The sequence below is a fragment of the Medicago truncatula genome, chromosome 8, assembly GCF_003473485.1.
Source record: "Medicago truncatula cultivar Jemalong A17 chromosome 8, MtrunA17r5.0-ANR, whole genome shotgun sequence".
In the NCBI taxonomy this organism is placed as follows: Eukaryota; Viridiplantae; Streptophyta; class Magnoliopsida; order Fabales; family Fabaceae; genus Medicago; species Medicago truncatula.
Genome location: NC_053049.1, coordinates 22,836,446 through 22,860,208, shown reverse-complemented (window position 1 = coordinate 22,860,208; position 23,763 = coordinate 22,836,446). Strand labels below are relative to the sequence as shown.

Sequence of the window (23,763 nt, the reverse complement as noted above, 5' to 3'; positions counted from 1 at the left end):
TTGTCGTTCAAAACGATGGAACACGATGTTGTTCAAAACGATGTTAACGATGAGGACTCATGTCCTGATAAAAGAATGCTTTAACCATTCTATAACGATGAGAGCTTCGGCTCTGAAATGGTACCACATGCATAATTGCATTAGTCGAGGAGTCTTAGTAGAGTTGTCATGTCTTGCATGAGTCGTAGAAGTGAAGTCGAGCAGTTGCATGAGTCAAAGTTACTGTTGACATTATTGATGAATGAATGAAGTTGTTAATGAATGTTATATTATGATTGTTGAATGATTATGATGATAGGGTGTTAGATTCATTTATGTTATTATATATTATTATGATTGTTTGAGAATCTCACCCCTTCTGTTTGAATGTTGCCTCGACCGTGGGTAACGTGCAGGTCTTTCCGAGTAGTAGGTGTGGTGGCTCACAAAGTTTAGGGCTCTGATACGTGGGATGGGGTTTTATTATTTGAATTCTTTCCTATGTATCAACTTTGAATTATAACTGATGTAGTTATTTGGTGAATGACTGTTATGTTGAAATGGCCTTTATGCCAAGAATAATTATTGTAGAATGAATGATGATGAAAATAATCCGCTGCGAGTTAATGACAATTTTATGAACGACGTTTGATTAAATAGATTTTTATATATCCTCTATTTAACAATTTTTAAATGAAGAAATGTAGCATGCCTGTTATGATTACTCTGATTATTGTTGTATTATTACTATTAAGTAATTTTGGGAAAACGGGGTGTTACAATTGGTATCAGAGCAGGTTGGTCCGTCCGACCGTATAGAAGAGTCTTGTTGAGCCACCTAGGTTAGAGTGTTAACTCTAATGTTGTCTTTGCTGTTTTCTGATCTCTATTTCTTATGTAGAATCTCGAAATGGCTGGTCGTAACGATGCTGCTATTGCTGCTGCACTTGAGGCTGTTGCTCAAGCTGTAGGACAGCAACCAGCTGCTGCTAATGGTGAAGTGAGGATGCTGGAGACTTTTCTGAGAAACCATCCACCAGCATTCAAGGGAAGGTATGACCCTGATGGAGCTCAGACCTGGTTGAAGGAGGTAGAGAGGATCTTCAGAGTCATGCAATGTTCTGAGGTGCAAAAGGTGCGGTTCGGGACGCACATGCTGGCTGAAGAAGCAGATGATTGGTGGGTAGGTCTTTTACCTGTGTTGGAACAAGACGGTGCGGTAGTGACATGGGCTGTGTTCAGGAGAGAATTCCTGAATAGATACTTTCCAGAAGATGTCCGAGGGAAGAAAGAAATAGAATTTCTGGAGTTGAAGCAAGGTGACATGTCGGTCACGGAGTATGCAGCTAAATTCACGGAACTTGCAAAATTTTATCCACACTACACTGCGGAGACAGCTGAGTTCTCCAAATGCATCAAGTTCGAAAATGGTTTGAGGGCTGATATTAAGAGAGCCATAGGATATCAGAAGATCAGAATTTTCTCAGAATTGGTGAGTAGCTGCAGAATTTATGAGGAGGACACGAAGGCTCATTACAAGGTGATGAGCGAGAAGAGGAATAAGGGTCAGAGTAGCCGCCCGAAGCCCTACAGTGCTCCTGCTAACAAAGGCAAACAGAGATCGAATGATGAGAGACCACAAAAAGGGAAAAATGCTCAAGTTGATGTTGTTTGTTACAAATGTGGTGTGAAGGGCCACAAGAGTAATGCTTGCACTCAAGATGAGAAGAAATGTTTCAGATGCGGTCAGAAAGGTCATGTGTTGGCGGATTGCAAGCGTGGAGATATTGTTTGTTTTAACTGTGGTGATGAGGGTCACATTAGTTCGCAGTGCACTCAACCTAAGAAGGTCAGAACTGGAGGAAAAGTATTTGCTTTGACTGGTACGCAGACTACTAATGAGGATCGACTTATCAGAGGTACTTGTTTCTTTAATAGTACTCCTTTAATTGCTATTATACACACTGGTGCTACGCATTGTTTCATTGCTTTAGAATGTGCATATAAGTTGGGTCTGCTTGTATCTGATATGAAAGGAGAAATGGTTGTTGAAACTCCAGCTAAGGGTTCAGTAACTACTTCTCTGGTATGTCTAAGGTGTCCGTTGTCTATGTTTGGTAGAGATTTTGAAGTCGATTTAGTGTGTCTACCGTTGTTGGGGATGGATGTTATTTTCGGAATGAATTGGTTAGAATATAACCGAGTCTGTATTAATTGTTTTAACAAGACGGTGCACTTTTCTTCTGTGGGAGAAGAGAGTGGGGCAGAGTTTCTAACTACTAAACAGTTGAAGCAGTTGGAACGAGATGGAATTCTTATGTTTTCTTTGATGGCATCATTGTCGTTAGAGAATCAAGCTGTGATCGACAGACTACCAGTGGTGAATGAATTTCCTGAAGTTTTTCCAGATGAGATTCCTGACGTGCCACCAGAAAGAGAAGTTGAATTCTCGATTGATCTTGTTCCGGGAACGAAGCCAGTGTCGATGGCGCCGTATCGCATGTCAGCTTCTGAATTGGCTGAGTTAAAGAAACAGTTGGAGGACTTGCTTGATAAGAAGTTTGTAAGACCCAGTGTTTCGCCGTGGGGGGCACCCGTGTTATTGGTGAAAAAGAAAGATGGAAGTATGAGGTTGTGCATTGACTATCGTCAGTTGAACAAAGTTACAATAAAGAATAGATATCCACTTCCGCGGATTGATGACTTGATGGACCAGTTGGTAGGTGCTAAAGTTTTTAGCAAGATTGACTTGAGGTCGGGTTACCATCAGATTAAAGTGAAAGATGAAGATATGCAGAAGACGGCTTTTAGGACACGATATGGACATTACGAATACAAAGTGATGCCTTTCGGTGTTACTAACGCGCCGGGTGTGTTCATGGAGTATATGAACCGAATTTTCCATGCTTTTCTGGATAAATTTGTGGTGGTATTTATAGATGATATATTGATCTATTCAAAAACGGAAGAGGAACACGCCGAACACCTGAAGATTGTGTTGCAAATATTGAAAGAGAGGAAGTTGTATGCCAAGTTGTCGAAGTGCGAGTTCTGGCTAAGTGAAGTGAGTTTTCTAGGCCATGTCATTTCTGGTAATGGTATCGCGGTTGATCCTTCGAAAGTTGATGCAGTATCTCAGTGGGAAACTCCGAAGTCGGTAACTGAAATTAGAAGTTTCTTGGGTTTGGCTGGTTATTACCGTAGATTCATAGAAGGATTTTCAAAGTTGGCACTTCCATTGACGCAGTTGACTTGTAAAGGAAAATCTTTCGTATGGGATGCTTAGTGTGAGAGTAGTTTCAATGAGTTGAAGCAAAGATTGACAACTGCTCCTATTCTAATTTTGCCGAAGCCGGAAGAACCTTTTGTAGTTTATTGTGATGCTTCCAAGTTTGGTTTGGGAGGTGTGTTGATGCAAGATGGTAAGGTGGTAGCTTATGCTTCTAGACAACTAAGGGTTCATGAAAAGAATTATCCTACTCATGATCTGGAGTTGGCTGCAGTGGTATTTGTTTTGAAGATTTGGAGGCACTATTTGTATGGTTCCAGATTTGAAGTGTTTAGTGACCACAAAAGTTTGAAATATCTGTTTGACCAAAAGGAATTGAACATGAGGCAGAGGAGATGGCTTGAGTTATTAAAAGATTATGATTTTGGTTTGAACTATCATCCGGGTAAAGCTAATGTAGTTACAGATGCGTTGAGTAGGAAGACATTGCACATGTCGGCCTTGATGGTAAAGGAGTTCGAGTTGCTTGAACAGTTTAGGGACTTGAGTCTAGTGTGTGAATTATCATCTCAAAGTGTGCAGTTGGGTATGTTGAAGATCAATAGTGACTTCTTGAATAGTATCAGAGAAGCATAACGAGTTGATGTCAAGTTTGTGGATTTAATGGTTGATAGTAATCAAGCTGAGGATGGTGATTTCAAAGTTGATGAACAAGGTGTATTGAGATTTAGAGGCAGAATTTGTGTTCCCGACAATGAAGAATTGAAGAAGTTGATTTTAGAAGAAAGTCATAAGAGTAATTTGAGTATTCATCCAGGAGCTACGAAAATGTATCATGACTTGAAGAAGTTGTTTTGGTGGTCTGGTTTGAAGAAGGATGTCGCTCGGTTTGTGTATGCATGTTTGACTTGCCAGAAGTCTAAAGTTGAACATCAGAGGCCCGCAGGTTTGTTGACACCGTTGGATGTACCGGAGTGGAAATGGGATAGTATTTCTATGGATTTCGTGACAAGTTTACCTAATACTCCGAGAGGGCATGATTCTATATGGGTTGTGGTTGACAGGTTGACGAAGTCGGCGCACTTCATTCCGATTAATATAAGTTATCCAGTAGCTCAGCTGGCGGAGATTTACATTCATAATATCGTGAAGTTGCATGGTGTTCCGTCGAGTATAGTGTCAGATAGAGACCCAAGGTTTACTTCAAGATTTTGGAGGAGTTTACAGGACGCGTTGGGTTCAAAATTGAGGTTGAGTTCGGCTTATCATCCGCAGACTGATGGTCAGTCGGAGAGGACAATCCAATCTTTAGACGATTTACTAAGGGTATGTGTACTTGAGCAGGGTGGAGCTTGGGATAGTCATCTACCATTGATAGAATTCACATACAACAACAGTTATCATTCAAGTATTGGTATGGCACCATTTGAAGCTTTATATGGTCGGAGGTGTAGGACTCCTCTATGTTGGTTTGAGTCGGGAGAAAGTGTTGTGTTGGGACCGGATTTGGTTCATGAGACCACGGAGAAAGTCAGGATGATTAGAGAGAAGATGAAAGCGTCGCAGAGTCGACAAAAGAGCTACCATGACAAGCGTAGGAAAGACCTTGAATTTCAGGAAGGTGATCATGTTTTTCTGAGGGTTACTCCTATGACAGGTGTAGGACGTGCATTGAAGTCGAGGAAGTTGACTCCAAAGTTCATTGGTCCTTATCAGATTTCAGAAAGAGTCGGAACTGTGGCGTATAGAATTGGTTTGCCACCTCATCTTTCGAATTTGCATGACGTGTTTCATGTGTCACAGTTGCGGAAGTATGTACCTGATCCTTCACATGTTATTCCGAGAGATGATGTGCAAGTTAGAGATAACCTGACGGTGGAGACCTTACCTTTGAGGATTGACGATCGAAAGGTGAAGTCTTTGAGGGGTAAAGAGATACCTCTTGTAAGAGTTGTTTGGGGTGGAGCATCTGGTGAAAGTTTAACTTGGGAACTGGAAAGTAAGATGCAAGAATCGTATCCGGAGTTGTTTGTTTGAGGTAAGATTTCGAGGACGAAATTCTCTAAGTTGGGGAGAGTTGTAACGCCCTAGTCATTATTTTATTATTTTTGGAATTATTTAGAGTCTTTTATGCATTTTATAAAGTATGTGTGCTTTGTTTGGTGTATAATATTTATTTATATAATTTATTTAATATAAATAGAATAATAGAGATAATAGAATTATTTAGGAGGTTAGGGATTAATTAGAAATTAATAGTAATAAGGGAGGGTTTAATGAAAAAAAAGGAGGTTATGGTTTTGGAAAGTTAAGGAAAGAAAAAGGAGTGAAAACTGTTTTAACGTAAAAACAAGTGGGGAAGAGAAAAGCTAAGGCAAGGGAGAAGACCAAGAGAGAAGAACTAGAGAATCGATTGTTGAGCTTTCTTTGCCTTTGCAATTCTAAGGTAAGGGTGGGATTATCTTTCAATGATTATAATGTATAATTTCTGAAAAGTAATCTAATTGAATAGTTTTTAAGAATAATAAGAAAATTAGGGTTTGATAATGATTCTGATGGAATGGGTAAAGATGATGTTAGTTTTTCTCGGAATTTTACGTTAAGAATGAAAGCTTAACCCATGTTGTTGCTGCAATCCATTAATTGATTGAATTTTTGATGAATTGTATGAATTGATGAATATTTGTATGTTGGTAGAATGTTTCTGTAATCGTTGCTGCTGATGGTTGAATTGTGTATTCTTTATTAGGCCTAGTTGTATATAGGACCTGTAAACATCTGTTGGAAAACATTTTGGGTGATCAGGGGATTAAAATGGGGTTTTTGGAGTGAGAAGGAGTCTGAAACCGTAGGTTTTGCATTGCCCAGATGAATGGTCGCTTAAGCGAAGCACCCGTCGCTTAAGCGAGCATTCAAGCAAGCTGCCCAGAATGCGATTTTACCCGTTCGCTTAAGCGAACTGTGAGCGAATGGTAAGCGACTCTGTGAGCGAAAAACCATTTTGATTCTGTCCAAATTTCGCTCAAGCGAACTTGTGAGCGAACCGTGAGCGAACCTGAACCTAGATTTTCCTGTAGCTGGTCGCTTAAGCGAACTGGGTCTTAGTTAACCTTTTCTGAATTTTGCTTCGTGCACTAGGGGTTCCTTTTTAGTACTTCTAAGTGTTTTCTTTAGCTTGTATAGCCCTTGCATAGGTATTAAATCTTGATTATACTGCAACGTTAAATTGATTGATTAATCTTGTGAATTTTGGAGAGTTTGTAATTGCATTAAAGGGTGGTGAGTCATATAAGTACATATGCATTTGTTGTCGAGTTGTATGCGGATATACACAAGTGGAGTCAGTTGCATAAGCATAAAAACGATGAGAACTTCGGTTCTGGAACGCTTTGTCGTTCAAAACGATGGAACACGATGTTGTTCAAAACGATGTTAACGATGAGGACTCATGTCCTGATAAAAGAATGCTTTAACCATTCTATAACGATGAGAGCTTCGGCTCTGAAATGGTACCACATGCATAATTGCATTAGTCGAGGAGTCTTAGTAGAGTTGTCATGTCTTGCATGAGTCGTAGAAGTGAAGTCGAGCAGTTGCATGAGTCAAAGTTACTGTTGACATTATTGATGAATGAATGAAGTTGTTAATGAATGTTATATTATGATTGTTGAATGATTATGATGATAGGGTGTTAGATTCATTTATGTTATTATATATTATTATGATTGTTTGAGAATCTCACCCCTTCTGTTTGAATGTTGCCTCGACCGTGGGTAACGTGCAGGTCTTTCCGAGTAGTAGGTGTGGTGGCTCACAAAGTTTAGGGCTCTGATACGTGGGATGGGGTTTTATTATTTGAATTCTTTCCTATGTATCAACTTTGAATTATAACTGATGTAGTTATTTGGTGAATGACTGTTATGTTGAAATGGCCTTTATGCCAAGAATAATTATTGTAGAATGAATGATGATGAAAATAATCCGCTGCGAGTTAATGACAATTTTATGAACGACGTTTGATTAAATAGATTTTTATATATCCTCTATTTAACAATTTTTAAATGAAGAAATGTAGCATGCCTGTTATGATTACTCTGATTATTGTTGTATTATTACTATTAAGTAATTTTGGGAAAACGGGGTGTTACAACTACGGGAAGGTGTTAGGCACCCGCGGTGACTATAGTACTCTATAGGAGCCGTTTTCTTAGTTTATGTCTACGCTTTATTTTTAATGCTATTTGTGAAAAAAGAAATTTATTTATGTTAAGAATGGGGGGGAGAAAGTGTTTGAGGTTTTATTTTAGTGGAGTTGGAGAGGTTTTGACCTCATGCCTACATACCCATTTAAGGGATCAAACTCCATGTAGTTCTCTCTCAAAAAATGTTTTTTTGTGTGTTTGGTTGATTTTAATTTTTGTTGGAAAATGGTTTTGAAGAAAAGAAAGAGGCCTTAAAGGCATAAGAGAAGAAAATGGTGAATGGTTGGTTCAATTGTTATTAAAAAAGTCTAAGTAGGGATTAGGATTCATTTGGATTTGTTTAAGAAAATAAAAGAAAAAAATTCAATGGAGTTTTGACTCCAAGGTTTGTTTGGAAAAGTTTGAGTGATGGAATTGGTTTATTATTTTTGGAAAATTGGCATTTGTCTAAAGATCGCGTTTCCTAAGCATACATCTAAACGGTAATCATGCAACGTGTGTGGGTGTCGGTGCTTGTGTCGGTGTACATCACTTATAGTGTCCATAGTCCTTTACATCGAATCCTAAATACATGCTATGGTCTTGCAAGGAATTAAAAAGGGACTAATCTATCTAAAAAATTATTACAAACCCAATTGATATAGAAATGAATAATAAATAAAAAGATGCTAAAACTATGGGATGAATGAAATGTGAGATGAAATGGTTAGTTGAAGGTAAATCGACATAATCAGAATAAGCAGCGGAATAAAATTTCGATTTAACTTCCTTGGATCATTACGAATTGGAACTTGAACCAGTGATATGATTGTTACCTTAGAACGGTTGGTCTGAAAACGAACGGTGAAATCTGCAAACCGGAATCACGATCACAGCCAAGCAAATAGCAGAGCCTCTATCAAGTCCACACGAACAGTGCTCCTCCAAAACCTCGGTGCTAGCCAAGAAGACGGAAGTCAGAGAGCTTGGGTTTCTGCAAAAGAACGTAACCGCAAACTATTGCACTAGGGTTCTATTTATAGAACTCCTTATGTGCTTTGCAAGTCAAACTCGTTTTTGACTTCACTAAGCCCAATACGAGTTTAGTAAATATTGCTAAATCATTAGCATTATTTACTAAGCGCACCCTTTATATAAGTCGTACTTATACATATCTCTTTTGACTGCTCTTTGTGTGTGACCCTTTAGGTTCTAGTCACGTTGGCAATGATATTAAATCCATCATTTAATATCATAAACAATGAGCGGTATCTAGCAACACATCATTGCTACCCAAGTGACAAGAATGTCAAGTGATCTGACGAAACCTTTCATGATAATACATATGTGTATAATTACTCCTTTGTCTCAATATCTTCATTGATCCCAAGGCATAGATAGTGTCACCCTTGTATAGATCAATGTTCATTTATCTTGATTCCGAAATGTACTATTTAACGAATAAGTCCAATATCTTATATTGACTTAGTTCAGCATGGCCATGCATATTTATAGTCATATTTCATCAAGTGGCCTAAAGATATATCTCCTGTTTATGAGGAGGGACAAATCCCATCTAGGACACTCATGACCCTCAGCATGATTCATCAAGTGCCCATCAACCAACGTTATTGTTATCCTTTTACAGACAACGTTAGAATGGCAACAAAGCACTTGAGTCCACATCTAGAGATCATAGTGGTTTCAGGTCTAAGAGCGATATACATTATTATCATTGTGAGAATATCTTATGACAATTTCATAACTTACTATGTAGTATTCTCACAGTGGGTCAATCCAATATAAATATTACTCCTAATATTTATATCTATGTATAGACTTGATATCTCATATCTATGACCCATGAGATGCGGTCATCAGTCTACATACATAATAGTCTCGACGCTTTATTATTATCCTTTTATTCATATTAAAGCTTTGACTACGGATTCATTTAAGAATAGCGTTCTATAAGATAATGTAATCTCATGATTAAGTCACACTTAATATATTATTACACGAACTATCTATTCTAAGGACTTTATTAACATTATCTAAATATAATAAAGAGTGCCATATATTATCCAATAATAAAAGTCATGATACACAAGATAGGTTTAACATAAACTATTGGCCTCTAGGGCTTACACCAACATTAGTATCATAAGGGATAAAAATAGTAGAAAGGTAAACAAAATTGAATAGAATAATAGCAAGAGAAAAAAGTAATGAAATGAAATAAAGTGGCAAAATATACCTAAAATTGATTATGACACTTAGGCAATACACATAACCTATAATCCCCTCATTATAGCAATGTTAAAGGGGTTTGATTTTGAGCTATAATGTGGGAATAAATAGGACATATTCAAGCCAAGAATCATGACACATTTTCAAAGATATCTTGCACTTTATTTCTTGATAAAAACACACATTGCTTGCAAAACAAGAAAGAAATGAAAATCCATATCCACAATCAGCAAAACATACATGTGATCAGCAACATATTCACCATGAAATTACACACCAATCATCCACATCACATGCCAACATTTTATGAGAAAATATACCACAAAAATACACAAACTTAGATCACACACAAAATTAATCAAGGAAAAATAACTCACACATTTTTATCATTTTTTAAACCACTGGAAAATATCACAAAAGTATTAAAATGTGTTAAGAAACATATGACAAATTTTTGGAATTTTTAGAGAAAAGATTGAGCATGCAGAGGTTCAATTAGCAAAAAAGCAGGGTGCAGATAGCATAAAAAAAGCAAAAACGCAAAGAACCCTAGGCCCAAACCAAACAAAAGATCCGGATTCACCAGGAGCGTTGGATTGATCCAGGGAAGGAAACCCTAGATCCAACGGCCAGGAACGAAGGGGATTGGACCGGTCTTGGACCGGTCCGGTTCACTGGCTTATATAAGGGATGGAACACCGGTTTTTTCATTTTTTTCACTCCTCTTTCTCTCTCTACTCGTACGCGTTCTCTCTCTAACCCTCTCACTTCTCTCTAGAACTCACCACCGGTGAGGATGAAGTGACGGCGGAGACCTTGAAGGTCCACCGGAAACTTCATCTTCTCCGGCGAGATCATGCAGTTTCCGGTTACCTAAATTTCCAGATCTCACCCAAACTAAACCTAAATCACTCGTCCCTTCAATCTAAACACGAATTTGATATTAGTTTTCGCATGCAAGGCTTGAATCTTTGTAGATCTACACTTCTTATTTACGGTTTTGAAAAACATTTTAGGTTTTCAATCTTTTTTGAAAGAAACTTTTGAGAACCCTAGGGATCTACATCGATTCGTTCTTGTTGATGCTTTTCGAGAAAGAAAAATAAGGTTTACGCGTTTTACCTCTGGTTTAGTTGGAGATTCAAACGGAGATCTTTGAGGAAGAACTTGAATCGTTTCTGGTGAGGTTTCTTGCTTCGAAACAGATTCGGATCTTTATCTTCTCCTTCACCGGTTTAGATTCCTGTTTCTTTCCTTCTTCTTCCTTTTCTCACTGATTCCTTCGTGATCAGTGCTAGAGTTTGCCAATGGCGAACTCGCACTTTGAATTGCGAAGGAAAAAACGATTCGATGATGAAGATTCAGTGATGAATCTCTGAGAATCGCAAGGGGTCTTGTTGATTCTTCGTTGATTTGCGCTGATCTGTGACGTTCTGTGTTGATTTGTGATGATTCTGTGTTGATTTGTGATGATTCTGTGTTGATTTGTGATGATTCTGGTGGAATTTGGAAACGGTTAGGGTTTGAGTATTCTTGGTGTTCTTCGTGGTTTTTGGAATTTGTTGAGTTTTGATCTTTGAGAGCAGAAAGAGAAAGTTGGAAAGTGTTTGTGATGATGGCGCGTGACTGACCTTTTTTCTGACTTGTGCATTGAATGCGCCTTTTATAGGCTGCCACTTGTATCTGAGACCCAATGGGACACTGCCACCTGGAATTAGACTTAAATTGACCTTAAGGACCTTTCTGCAAGATGAAAAAATTGGAGGACTAAACTGCAATAATAAAAAAAAAGACTGAAATGGAATTTTTAAATGTTTTGGACTAAAATGCAATTTTAGAAACTGTTTCAGGGACTAAAATGCAATAAAAATAAAATTGGACTAAAATTGGTAATTTGGAAAAAACGTAAAGTGAAACCAAAAATAAAATCAACAAAAGGACTAAAATGAACCAGCTACAAACATGAGGTATTTTAAAATACCTCTCTGCTGAAATTTTGACAGGAAAAGACCAAAATGCTCCTAGGGACTAAACTGACCCAAACTGACTCAAATGCAATTTTGAAATGATTTTAAAAAGAGATTCAACAATGATTTGTACAGACAAGTTAGAAAGACTCGGAGACAGTTACAGGGACTAAAATGGGTTCCACTGCAGGAAATGACCAAAATACCCTTTTTGTATGATTTTTGAAATAAAATGCAAGAAAAGTAATGCAATGATTCAGAGAGTTTTTCAAATGACTTGTAATGCAAGAAAAACACTTTGGATAGCTTTATGCAAGAAAATCATGATTGAACATACTTTGAGACAGAGACAGTAAAATATGCAGATGAAAAGTGAGTAAAGGTTCGGAGTAAAACAACAGCAAATTGACAAATATCAGTGGTAGAAAATAAATTTGAATGAGTATTTTTAGGTCCAAAATCAGGGTATAACAGCAGTGTACTCAGCCGAAGAAGGTTAGAACCGGTGGGAAAGTGTTTGCATTGACTGGTACGCAGACTACTAGTGAGGACCGACTTATCAGAGGTACTTGTTTCTTTAATAGTACTCTTTTAATTGCTATTATAGATACTGGTGTTACTCATTGTTTCATTGCTATTGAATGTGCTTATAAGTTGGGTTTGGTTGTATCTGATATGAAAGGAGAAATGGTTGTTGAAACTCCGGCTAAGGGTTCAGTAACTACTTCTCTTGTTTGCTTGAGATGTTCGTTGTCTATGTTTGGTAGAGACTTTGAAGTCGACTTAGTTTGTTTGCCGTTGACGGGTATGGATGTTATTTTCGGAATGAATTGGTTAGAGTATAACCGAGTTCATATCAATTGTTTTAGTAAGACGGTTCATTTTTCTTCTGCTGAAGAAGAGGGTGAAGTTGAGTTCTTGTCTACGAAACAGATGAAACAACTAGAACGTGATGGAATTCTGATGTATTCTTTAATGGCATATTTGTCGTTCGGAAATCAAGCTGTGATTGACAAGTTACCAGTGGTGAATGAATTCCCAGAAGTGTTCCCTGATGAGATTCCAGATGTGCCACAAGAAAGGGAGGTTGAATTTTCAATCGACCTTGTTCCAGGAACAAAGCCGGTGTCGATGGCACCATATCGTATTTCAGCTTCTAAGTTAGCTGAATTGAAGAAACAGTTGGAGGACTTGCTGGATAAGAAGTTTGTAAGACCAAGTGTTTCACCTTGGGGAGCGCCGGTGTTGTTAGTTAAGAAGAAGGATGGTAGCATGAGATTATGCATTGATTACCGTCAGTTGAACAAAGTTACGATAAAGAATAGGTATCCACTCCCGAGGATTGATGACTTAATGGATCAGTTAGTGGGTGCAAAGGTGTTTAGTAAGATTGACTTGAGGTCAGGTTACCATCAGATTAAGGTGAAGTATGAAGATATGCAGAAGACGGCCTTTAGGACACGAAATGGTCATTACGAGTACAAGGTGATGCCTTTCGGTGTTACTAATGCGCCTGGTGTGTTCATGGAGTATATGAACCGAATTTTCCATGCTTTTCTGGATAAATTTGTGGTTGTGTTTATTGATGATATTTTGATTTATTCTAAGACCAAAGAGGAGCATGCAGAGCATCTGAAGATTGTATTGCAAGTTTTGAAAGAAAAGAAGTTGTATGCTAGGTTGTCGCAATGTGAGTTCTGGTTAAGTGAAGTAAGTTTTCTTGGCCACATTATTTCTGGTAGTGGTATTGCAGTTGATCCATCAAAAGTTGATGCGGTATCACAATGGGAGACTCCGAAGTCAGTGACTGAAATCAGAAGTTTTTTGGGATTGGCTGGTTACTACCGCAGGTTTATTGAGGGATTTTCGAAGTTAGCACTTCCGTTGACTCAGTTGACCTGTAAGGGTAAGTCCTTTGTGTGGGATGCTTAGTGTGAGAGTAGTTTCAATGAGTTGAAGCGAAGATTGACAACTGCTCCTATTTTGATTTTACCTAAGCCGGAAGAACCGTTTGTTCTGTATTGTGATGCGTCTAAGTTGGGCTTGGGTGGTGTTTTGATGCAAGACGGCAAAGTGGTAGCGTATACTTCTAGGCAGTTGAGAGTTCATGAAAAGAATTATCCTACTCATGATTTGGAGTTGGCTGTGGTGGTTTTCGTTTTGAAAATTTGGAGACATTATTTGTACGGTTCCAGATTTGAGGTGTTCAGTGATCATAAAAGCTTGAAATATTTATTTGATCAGAAGGAATTGAACATGAGGCAGAGGAGATGGTTGGAGCTATTGAAGGATTATGATTTTGGCTTGAATTACCATCATGGTAAAGCCAATGTGGTTGCAGATGCGTTGAGCAGGAAGACATTGCATATGTCTCCTTTGATGGTGAAGCAATTTGAATTGCTAGAACTGTTTAGAGTCTTGTCTGTGAGTTGTCACCTCAGAGTATACAGTTGGGTATGCTGAAGATTAATAGTGATTTCTTGAATAGTATTCGAGAAGCACAACAAGTGGATGTCAAGTTTGTTGATTTGATGGTTGCGGGTAATGGCACTGAGGATAGTGACTTCAAGGTTGATGATCAGGGTGTATTGAGATTCAGAGGAAGAATTTGCATTCCTGACAATGATGAGTTGAAAAAGTTGATTTTAGAAGAAAGTCACAAGAGTAGCTTGAGTATTCATCCGGGAGCTACAAAGATGTACCATGATTTGAAGAAACTGTTTTGGTGGTCCGGTTTGAAGCGTGATGTTGCTCAGTTTGTGTATGCATGTTTGACTTGTCACAAGTCTAAGGTTGAGCATCAGAAGCCTGCAGGGTTGTTGACGCCGTTAGATGTGCCGGAGTGGAAGTGGGACAATATTTCTATGGATTTTGTAACAAGTTTACCGAACACTCCGAGAGGGCATGATGCCATTTGGGTTATTGTTGACAGGTTGACGAAGTCGGCACACTTCATTCCGATTAATATCAGTTATCCGGTAGCACAGTTGGCGGAGATTTATAGTCATAACATTGTGAAGCTACATGGTGTACCGTCGAGTATTGTGTCGGATAGGAATCTGAGGTTCACTTCAAGATTTTGGAAGAGTTTGCAAGATGCTTTGGGTTCGAAGTTGAGGTTGAGTTCGGCTTATCATCCTCAGACAGATGGTCAGTCGGAGAGAACGATCCAATCGTTGGAGGATTTGTTGAGAGTGTGTGTGCTTGAGCAATGTGGAGCTTGGGATAGTCACCTACCGTTGATAGAGTTCACATACAACAACAGTTACCATTCGAGTATTAGTATGGCACCGTTCGAAGCCTTGTATGGTCGGAGATGCAGGACTCCTTTATGCTGGTTTGAGTCAGGAGAGAGTGTTGTGTTGGGACCGGATTTGGTTCATCAGACTACTGAGAAAGTCAAGATGATAAGGGAAAAGATGAAAGCGTCGCAGAGTCGACAAAAGAGTTACCATGACAAGCGGAGGAAGGCCCTTGAGTTTCAAGAGGGGGATCATGTGTTTTTAAGAGTTACTCCTATGACGGGTGTAGGACGTGCATTGAAGTCGAAGAAATTGACTCCAAAGTTCATTGGTCCGTATCAGATATCAGAAAGGATTGGAACAGTGGCATATAGAGTTGGGTTGCCACCACATCTTTCGAACTTGCATGATGTGTTTCATGTGTCGCAACTTCGGAAGTATGTAGCGGATCCTTCGCATGTTATTCCGAGAGATGATGTGCAGGTTAGAGACAACCTTACAGTTGAGACTTCACCGTTGAGGATTGAAGACCGTGAGGTGAAGAAGTTTAGAGGCAAGGATATACCTCTAGTGAAGGTTGTTTGGGGAGGAGTAACTGGTTAGAGTTTGACTTGGGAGCTGGAGAGTAAGATGCGGGATTCTTATCCAGAGTTGTTTGATTGAGGTAAGATTTCGAGGACAAAATTCTATAATTTGGGGAGAGTTGTAACGCCCTAGTCGATATATTAATTATTTTGATTTATTTAGAGTCTTTTATATGATTTTAAATAATATTGTGGATTATGTGATGTGTGTTATTTTATTATATAGTTTATTTTATAATAATTAGAATAAGTGGTAAATTAATATTATTTTGGAGTTTGGGGAATTATTAGAATTTATTAGAATTAAGGGGGAGTAAATGTAATAAAGGGAAGTTAAGAAGGGAGTTAAGAAAGAAAGAAAAGAGTCAGAAACATTTTTACGTGAAAACTGTCAAGTTGGGAGAAAAGGGAGAGAAGAGCAAGTAAAACCAAGGAACCAATTTGCTGTGCGATTTTTCAATTGAATTATGGTAAGGGTGAGTTTTGCTTCAGTAGTATAGATATGAAATTCTGATTTTGAGTTGAACAGGTTTTTGGGTGGAAATTGAGAAATTAGGTCTAAGATGAATTAATGGTTTTTGGGGTAGATATTGTTGTTCTGATGTTAAAATTAGGTTCTGAGTGCATACATTCTTTCAATTCATATCTGTAAACTAATTTGGGGAGTGAATTGGAGGAAAATAAGATTTTTGGGAAAAACCTGCATTCTACCCATACAGAAGTTCATCGCTCGCCTCGCGAGGAGCCTTGTTTGCCAAGGCGAGTGAGCAACTTCATAGCTCGCCTCGCGAGTGAGACAACTCGCCGTGGCGAGTACCTGTGAGAAATTCTGGATTTTCAAATTGTTGTTATAAGCCGTAATTTGGTTAGTTTTATGTACCTAGATGATTTTAGAGAGGACTGGAGCAAGTTTTAGATTAAAAAGATGAATAGGGAGCTTAAAATTGAAGTTCTAGTGAGAAAAATATCAAAACTTCCGAGAGCACCATATTTTCGTTCGCCTTGAGTTCGCCATGGCGAGCAAGCTGTTTTCTTGTGCTCGCCATAGCGAGTAGAAGTACTCGCGAGGCGAATTACCCAGTATTTGAATTGTTGATTTTGTTTTGGACAATGATGAATGTAACGCCCACTTTCGTTTAATTATTTATTTAATCGAGTTTAAGCGATTATATGATATTTTTATGATATATGTGTGAGTTTTGTTGAATTAAGATGATTTAAGTTGATTTGGATAATTTGATGTGTTTTGATGATTTGATGAGATTATGAGACTTATTTTATTGTTAAATAAAATAAGATTTGACAAGAAAATAAAAATATGAAAAATATTTAGTTAAGGGCTGTTTTGATATTTTAGATAGTTTTGGGGGAGAAAGTGAGATAAGATAAGTAATTAAGAGGAGATATAAAAGAGATAGACCTAGTTTAGAAAAAATATTGCTGTACGTACGTTTTTGGAGAAAAGGGAGAAAAAGCTAAGAGAAGAGAGAACCAAGAGAAGGGCTGCGATTTTCTTCATACAAGGTAAGGGTGAGACTAATAATTCAATAATGTTAGCTGTTGTAATTCTGATGAGTAATTGACCAAGTTAGGATTGATTTAGAAAACTTTTGGAATTAGGTCAAAACCCTAAAAATTGATGATCAAACGGTAAAACTGTGTTAGATTGATGTAGAGACCGTCCTATAACCTTAGAATATGTTTAGGATGAATTCTGGGATTGAAACTAGGCTTAGAACTATGTTAGATGATGATTTTCGTGTAGAAAGTGCATTCTGCCCGAGCCGAAATTCATCGCTCGCCATGGCGAGCTATGAATCTCGCCTCGCGAGTGATGGCCTTCACCGCTCGCCACGCGAGCCTTTCCCCTTCGCCTCGCGAGTCTTTATGGTACAGCTCGCCACAGCGAGCAACCTTACTCGCCATAGCGAGCATGACGAGAGAGCATGCTGATTTTCGAGTTTTTGACTTTTGAGTTAAACCTTAGATGCCTTTGAGTACCTTTAGGTACCTACTAATGATTAGGGAACGAATGGGAATGAGTTGGAACCTGGAACAACCTTAGTTGGAAAGTTGGCTTGTACTCGCCATGGCGAGCAGATGCCCTCGCCTCGCGAGCACTTCCAGAATTGAGAGTTTTAGTGCATTGTGAGACCTGAGTTGTTGGGATTGGTTAGAAAGGAGCTTTAGGTACTTAGTGTGACCTATTAAAGATAATGATCATGAACTGTGAAGCTTTATGAATTGTTAAATAATTATGAAGTGAATTATGGATTGAATTATACTTACTTGAATTGTTGTTGAATGATCAAGAAACTATTGAGAATGATTTGTTATTTAAGTTGATATGATTTGATTATGCTGCAATTGTTATTTAACTAAGTCGCATGATTATGAATAAGTTGATGCTGAACTCCAAATTATTGGAAGTATAAGTGATAAGTTGATTAAGGTGTTTTGTTGTTAGAGTCCATGCATTAGCATTCATTGAGCTTTGTCCTCACCACGATTAGGAGTTTTGTCCTCCGCACGTTTTAGGAGCTTTGTCCTCCGCACGATTAAAGTATATTAATACTTATGATGACGATTGGTACCACATGCATATAAGTGTCTAAGTTGCATTGTCGCATTGTCGAGTTTAAAGGTGTTTATGTTATTGATGAAGATTGAAGTTGTGATTATGTGATACTTGTTTATCAAAGATGCAAAGTTGATTAAGACTGATTATGATGTTAGTTATGATTTTTGAATTATAATGATTAATGTTATTGTATTATGAAATCTCACCCCTTCTGCTTGAAAATGATTAAGGAATTTTTATATTGGGAAAACGGGGTGTTACAATGAATGATAATGATGTTTAAACATGATTGTGATTAATTGTGCACTTTTCTGGAATTACTGAATTGATTATGATGATTGTTGTTGATTGGGATGTATGCTTTTATTTAATTAAATCATACACGATGTTGCATTATGGAGTTGTGAGTCATATACATATATATGTATTGGGTTGAGTTGTATGTAGATATACACAAGTGGGTCAGTTACATAAGCATAAAAGCGGGAGGGCTTCGGCCCTGGAACGCCTTGTCGTTCAAAGCTGTGGAACATTTTGTTGTTCAAAGCGGTGTTTAGCGGTGAGGACTCATGTCCTGAAAAAGAATGTTTTAACCATTCGATCAGCGGTGAGGGTTTCGGCCCTGAATATGGTACCACATGCATATTTGCATTTATTGAGGAGTCTAGGGTGTTACCTTAGCGGTGTTGTTATGTCATTTGCATGAGTCTGTGTTGTTGGTTGTAATTGCCATGATGATGATGATGTTGTTTGATGAAGTATATATTTATACATATATGATGATGATTGATTTGATGATGATGATGTTGTTTTATGAAGTAATATTTATACATATATGATGATGATTGATTTGATGATGATGATGTTGTTTTATGAAGTATATATTTATACATATATGATGATGATCTGATTATATTTAGGGTGTTAGATTCAATTGACGAATTTTAATATCTATATCTTATTGTTGTGAATCTCACCCCTTCTGCTTGAAAATGTTGCCCTTCCTATGGGTAACTTGCAGGTGATCCTGAGTAGTTGATGGTGGCTCAAGTGTCTAGGGCTCTGATACATTTGGGATGGGTTTACTTTATTTATGTTTCATTCCTTATGTATCATATTTTGAAACTTGATGTGGTAGCCCTTTTTAGTGGTTGAACTTATGTTGTTGAGGCTTTTATGCCAAGATTTTATCATGGAGAATTAAACAGTTAATGTTGTTGCTTTTAATGCAATTATTCCGCTACAGATTATTGAGATTTAATTAAATAGTTCTATATTCTATTTAAGAAAATTTAAAAATGTAGTGTGACATGCCCGTTTGGGATTTACTCTGATGTATGTTTAATTATTTAATTGCTTTTGGGTAACGGGGTGTTACAGAATGCGCCAACATCATTGCACCTTACCCCACTGGAGCACACCCTGTGCATTGGACACCATACACATGTCCTCTAACTGCCTTTAAATCAAGCGCTGCATGTCACAAAAGCGGTTATTCTCACACACACCTATATAAGGGTGACTTAGCTTCAACCCGAAGGTATGATTCATTTTTTCTACACTTTGTACACACTCCTTCTTATTCCCTATACTGACTTGAGTGTTGGAGTGCTAAAGTGTCTGCAGGAACATTTCGTTTCACCGTGAAGACTCATCGCCACCGTACCGGAGCACTTTCTGCCACTGTTGTCTCCATCGGTTCCTCACCGAACAAATCAGTAAGTAATAATCTTTTAATTTTTTAATAAAATGTAGCAAAATTTTCTTGCAAAAAATAACATAAAAAATTACACAAATACTTAAAAAAAAATATATTAAGAAAGCAATCAAAAGTAGCCTAATTTTCTTGTAAAAAAAAAAGTAGCCTAATTTTCCATCATCCCATTCTCAATAATCCATGGCATCAAATCCTATCCTATGACCGTATAAGTATGGTGCAAATTCTTTGTAAAAAAATAAAAAATAGTATGGTGCGAATTAATTAATACACACATTACCAATCATTATTAAATCCACCGGTAATGAATCACAAAATCAATAAATACTACCCGATACGGACAGAGAGGCGTAATTGAGTTAAATTGCGAGGGTGTTTATGTAATTTACGCCATCCCCTGGTTCCCCTTAACTGTCTCGTTTTTTCTACATATATACATTGTACGATTTCATAGCTTCACCATTTTCTTTTCTTCTTCAAGGTAGGAGACTCACTCACACCCAAATCTCTCTCTCTCTCTCTCTCTCTATCTCATTCATCACCATTTTGTAAGTTTTTCAACACTCTTTTTCCTTTTCACTTTCCATGATATGTTATGATCCTGATTTGGCTCATTTACGTTTTTCTTGTTTTTTTGTGATCCATGTATTGCTTCTTTTTTACGGATCTATTACATGATTTGTGAAACGGATTCATGATCACCACGTCAGCATTTCATACCTGCTTTTCTACTTTATAAATTAGATCTGTGTTCATTTAATTATTATATTATAAGCTTCTTTTACTTATGCTTTTTAATATGTGATTTTGAGGATGCTGTATAATTCTCTGATTTGGGGTTGAATTTTAATAATATAATCTTGTGTATTATTGTAATGTTTTATTTCTCTTGGAGTTATCTTCAGCTTTCGTTGCGTAGCGCTCGTAGCGTGAAAGTTTGAAAATAAGATCTCTTGCTAACTCCTCCAATTAGATTCAAATATGCCTAGTCATTGTGCTTTGATTGCTTCTTAGTATTGCTTCTGTAGTATGGTTATGTTTGTGGTTTTAATTGATTGATATATATTGTGATTCGTGTTTGATTGTGATTTTTATTAAACATAGGTAAGCCTGACATGGCTTCGTATACACCGAAGAATATCCTCATTACTGGGGCAGCTGGATTTATTGCATCTCATGTTGCCAACCGGCTTGTCCGAAGTCATCCCGAGTACAAAATTGTTGTGCTTGATAAACTAGATTATTGTTCTAATTTAAAGAATCTCCTTCCTTCGAAAGCATCTCCCAACTTTAAGTTTGTCAAGGGGGATATCGGTAGTGCTGATCTTGTCAACTACTTGCTTATTACCGAGTCGATTGACACGATAATGCACTTTGCTGCTCAAACTCATGTCGACAACTCATTTGGTAATAGCTTTGAGTTTACCAAGAACAACATATACGGAACTCATGTCTTATTAGAAGCCTGCAAGGTTACTGGCCAGATCAGAAGGTTCATTCATGTCAGTACCGATGAGGTCTATGGGGAGACCGATGAAGATGCTGTTGTTGGAAACCATGAGGCTTCTCAACTTCTTCCCACAAACCCGTACTCTGCAACAAAAGCAGGAGCGGAAATGCTTGTCATGGCATATGGTAGGTCATACGGATTACCTGTTATCACAACACGTGGAAACAATGTTTATGGGCCAAATCAGTTTCCCGAGAAGTTGATTCCAAAGTTCATCCTTCTGGCTATGCAAGGAAAGACTCTTCCGATTCATGGGGATGGTTCTAATGTGAGGAGTTATTTGTATTGTGAAGATGTTGCTGAGGCATTTGAAGTTGTTCTTCACAAGGGAGAGGTTGGCCATGTTTACAATATCGGGACAAAGAAGGAAAGGGGAGTTATTGACGTAGCCAAGGATATATGCAGACTTTTCTCGATTGATCCAGAAGCTAACATTAAATTTGTTGAGAACAGGCCGTTTAATGACCAGAGATATTTTCTCGATGATCAGAAGCTGAAAAACCTCGGTTGGGCAGAGAGGACCACATGGGATGAAGGACTGAAGAAAACCATAGAATGGTATACCAAAAATCCTGATTGGTGGGGGGATGTCAGTGGTGCATTGCTTCCTCATCCGAGGATGTTGATGATGCCTGGTGGAATGGAGAGACATTTTGAAGGATCCGAAGGCGAAAATCCCGCATCAGTCAATTCATCTAATACTCGTATGGTGGTCCCATCAACCAAGAACACTGCCACTCCGCAGAAACATCCTTTCAAGTTCTTGCTGTTTGGTAGGACAGGGTGGATTGGAGGTTTGCTGGGGAAATTGTGTGAAAAGCAAGGAATTCCATATGAATATGCAAAGGGTCGTCTAGAAGATCGTGCATCGCTCATTTCTGATATTCAGAATGTGAAGCCAACCCATGTTTTTAATGCTGCAGGTGTCACCGGAAGACCCAATGTTGATTGGTGCGAAACTCATAAAACAGAAACCATCCGCGCTAATGTTGCTGGCACTTTAACATTGGCTGATGTGTGCAGAGAGCACGGGATCTTGATGATAAATTATGCTACTGGCTGCATATTTGAGTACGATGCAGCACATCCAGAAGGCTCCGGCATTGGTTTTAAGGAGGAAGACAAGCCCAATTTCATGGGATCTTTCTATTCCAAAACAAAAGCTATGGTAAGTTTCCTTAAATAGAACGATCTTATTTATCACCTTTGCATTATGAATTTTTTTCCAAACAGTAACTTTTAATTGAATTTTGATCAGGTTGAGGAACTCTTGAGAGAATATGACAATGTATGCACCCTTAGGGTTCGTATGCCGATTTCATCTGATCTGAGCAACCCACGCAATTTCATCACAAAGATTTCTCGTTATAACAAAGTTGTCAACATTCCAAACAGCATGACAGTATTGGATGAACTTCTACCTATTTCAATCGAGATGGCAAAGAGAAACTTGAGTGGAATCTGGAACTTCACTAACCCTGGTGCTGTGAGCCACAATGAGATCCTTGAGATGTATAGGGATTACATTGACCCCAGTTTCAAGTGGCAGAATTTCACGCTTGAAGAGCAAGCCAAGGTGATTGTCGCTGCTCGAAGCAACAATGAGATGGATGGTGCCAAATTAAAGAAAGAATTCCCAGAATTGCTTTCCATCAAAGAATCACTTATCAAGTATGTCTTCGTGCCAAACAAGAAGAAATAAGCAGATTTGTGTTTTAGATATGGAGGTAAATGTGTTCGAGCTACATAGATAACACATCATCCACTGTTATTTCCACTCAGTTACTGTGTAGAGTGTGGCTAGTATTACAATTGCATAATTATTAGGTAATTTTCCATAATTATTAATTTCAATTTCTTAGTGTTGTCTGGTACTTGCAGCCTAAGATAGATGTCTTGTTATGAAAGCTTGTGATGAGCAACCTTTTTTTTCATCTTTGTAAGGCTTGTATTCTTTTATTGCTCATCTAGAATGAAAAATTGAAATAAGAGATGTTTTATAATTTGACGTTATTATTGAGATGTACTTCTGTAATACATCATAGTGAAGATCTTGTAATAAGAGAAATTATTTATCATTTTCTTAAACTAAAAGAAATGTTAATTTCATATCTGTATTTGGATGTTAAACAGAAAGCATGTGTTTCTTTATGGATCCAGCTTGAACAACTCACTTTAGACTTTAGACTTTAGAGCGTAAAGTGAGCAATACCACTAGTTAATTAACAGGGTCTTGTTAATCAGTACTCCCGGGACACTGATTAAGGAATCTATAAATATAACTTTTGTGTTGGAAATATAAACCGTCACTTTTTATCAAATAATAATTACATTACTCTTTAATAAAAACTTACTTCTTTTGGTGCTTAACCAATGCCTCGGGGGTACTTTTTAACATTCTCCTAATTAATAAAGAGAAATGATATTTGAACATTCATTTTGTGACAGCTTTTATGATAACATTCTTTCTCATACTCACATCATATTTTCATTTTCTCTCTCCATTGCTTTGATTTTTGTGCC

General features: G+C 37.8%; 1 protein-coding gene across 1 annotated transcript; it reads left to right on the top strand.

Annotated features, from left to right (window-relative positions):
• Positions 1-20,128: 20,128 nt before the first annotated feature.
• LOC25479851 (trifunctional UDP-glucose 4,6-dehydratase/UDP-4-keto-6-deoxy-D-glucose 3,5-epimerase/UDP-4-keto-L-rhamnose-reductase RHM1) lies at positions 20,129-23,349 on the top strand. The gene is made up of 3 exons (XM_024774703.2): positions 20,129-20,278; positions 20,835-22,408; positions 22,499-23,349. The coding sequence occupies exons 2-3, from the start codon at positions 20,846-20,848 to the stop codon at positions 22,940-22,942; spliced, it is 2,007 nt and encodes a 668-aa protein (XP_024630471.1). The 5' UTR covers positions 20,129-20,278; positions 20,835-20,845; the 3' UTR covers positions 22,943-23,349.
• The last annotated feature ends 414 nt before the right edge of the window (positions 23,350-23,763 follow it).

Excerpts from the sequence above, each read along its gene's own strand:
- LOC25479851 (XM_024774703.2), top strand. The coding sequence starts at position 20,846 with ATGGCTTCGTATACACCGAAGAATATCCTCATTACTGGGGCAGCTGGA. Across the intron at positions 22,409-22,498 it reads ATTCCAAAACAAAAGCTATG|GTTGAGGAACTCTTGAGAGA; the intron begins GTAAGTTTCCTT and ends AATTTTGATCAG.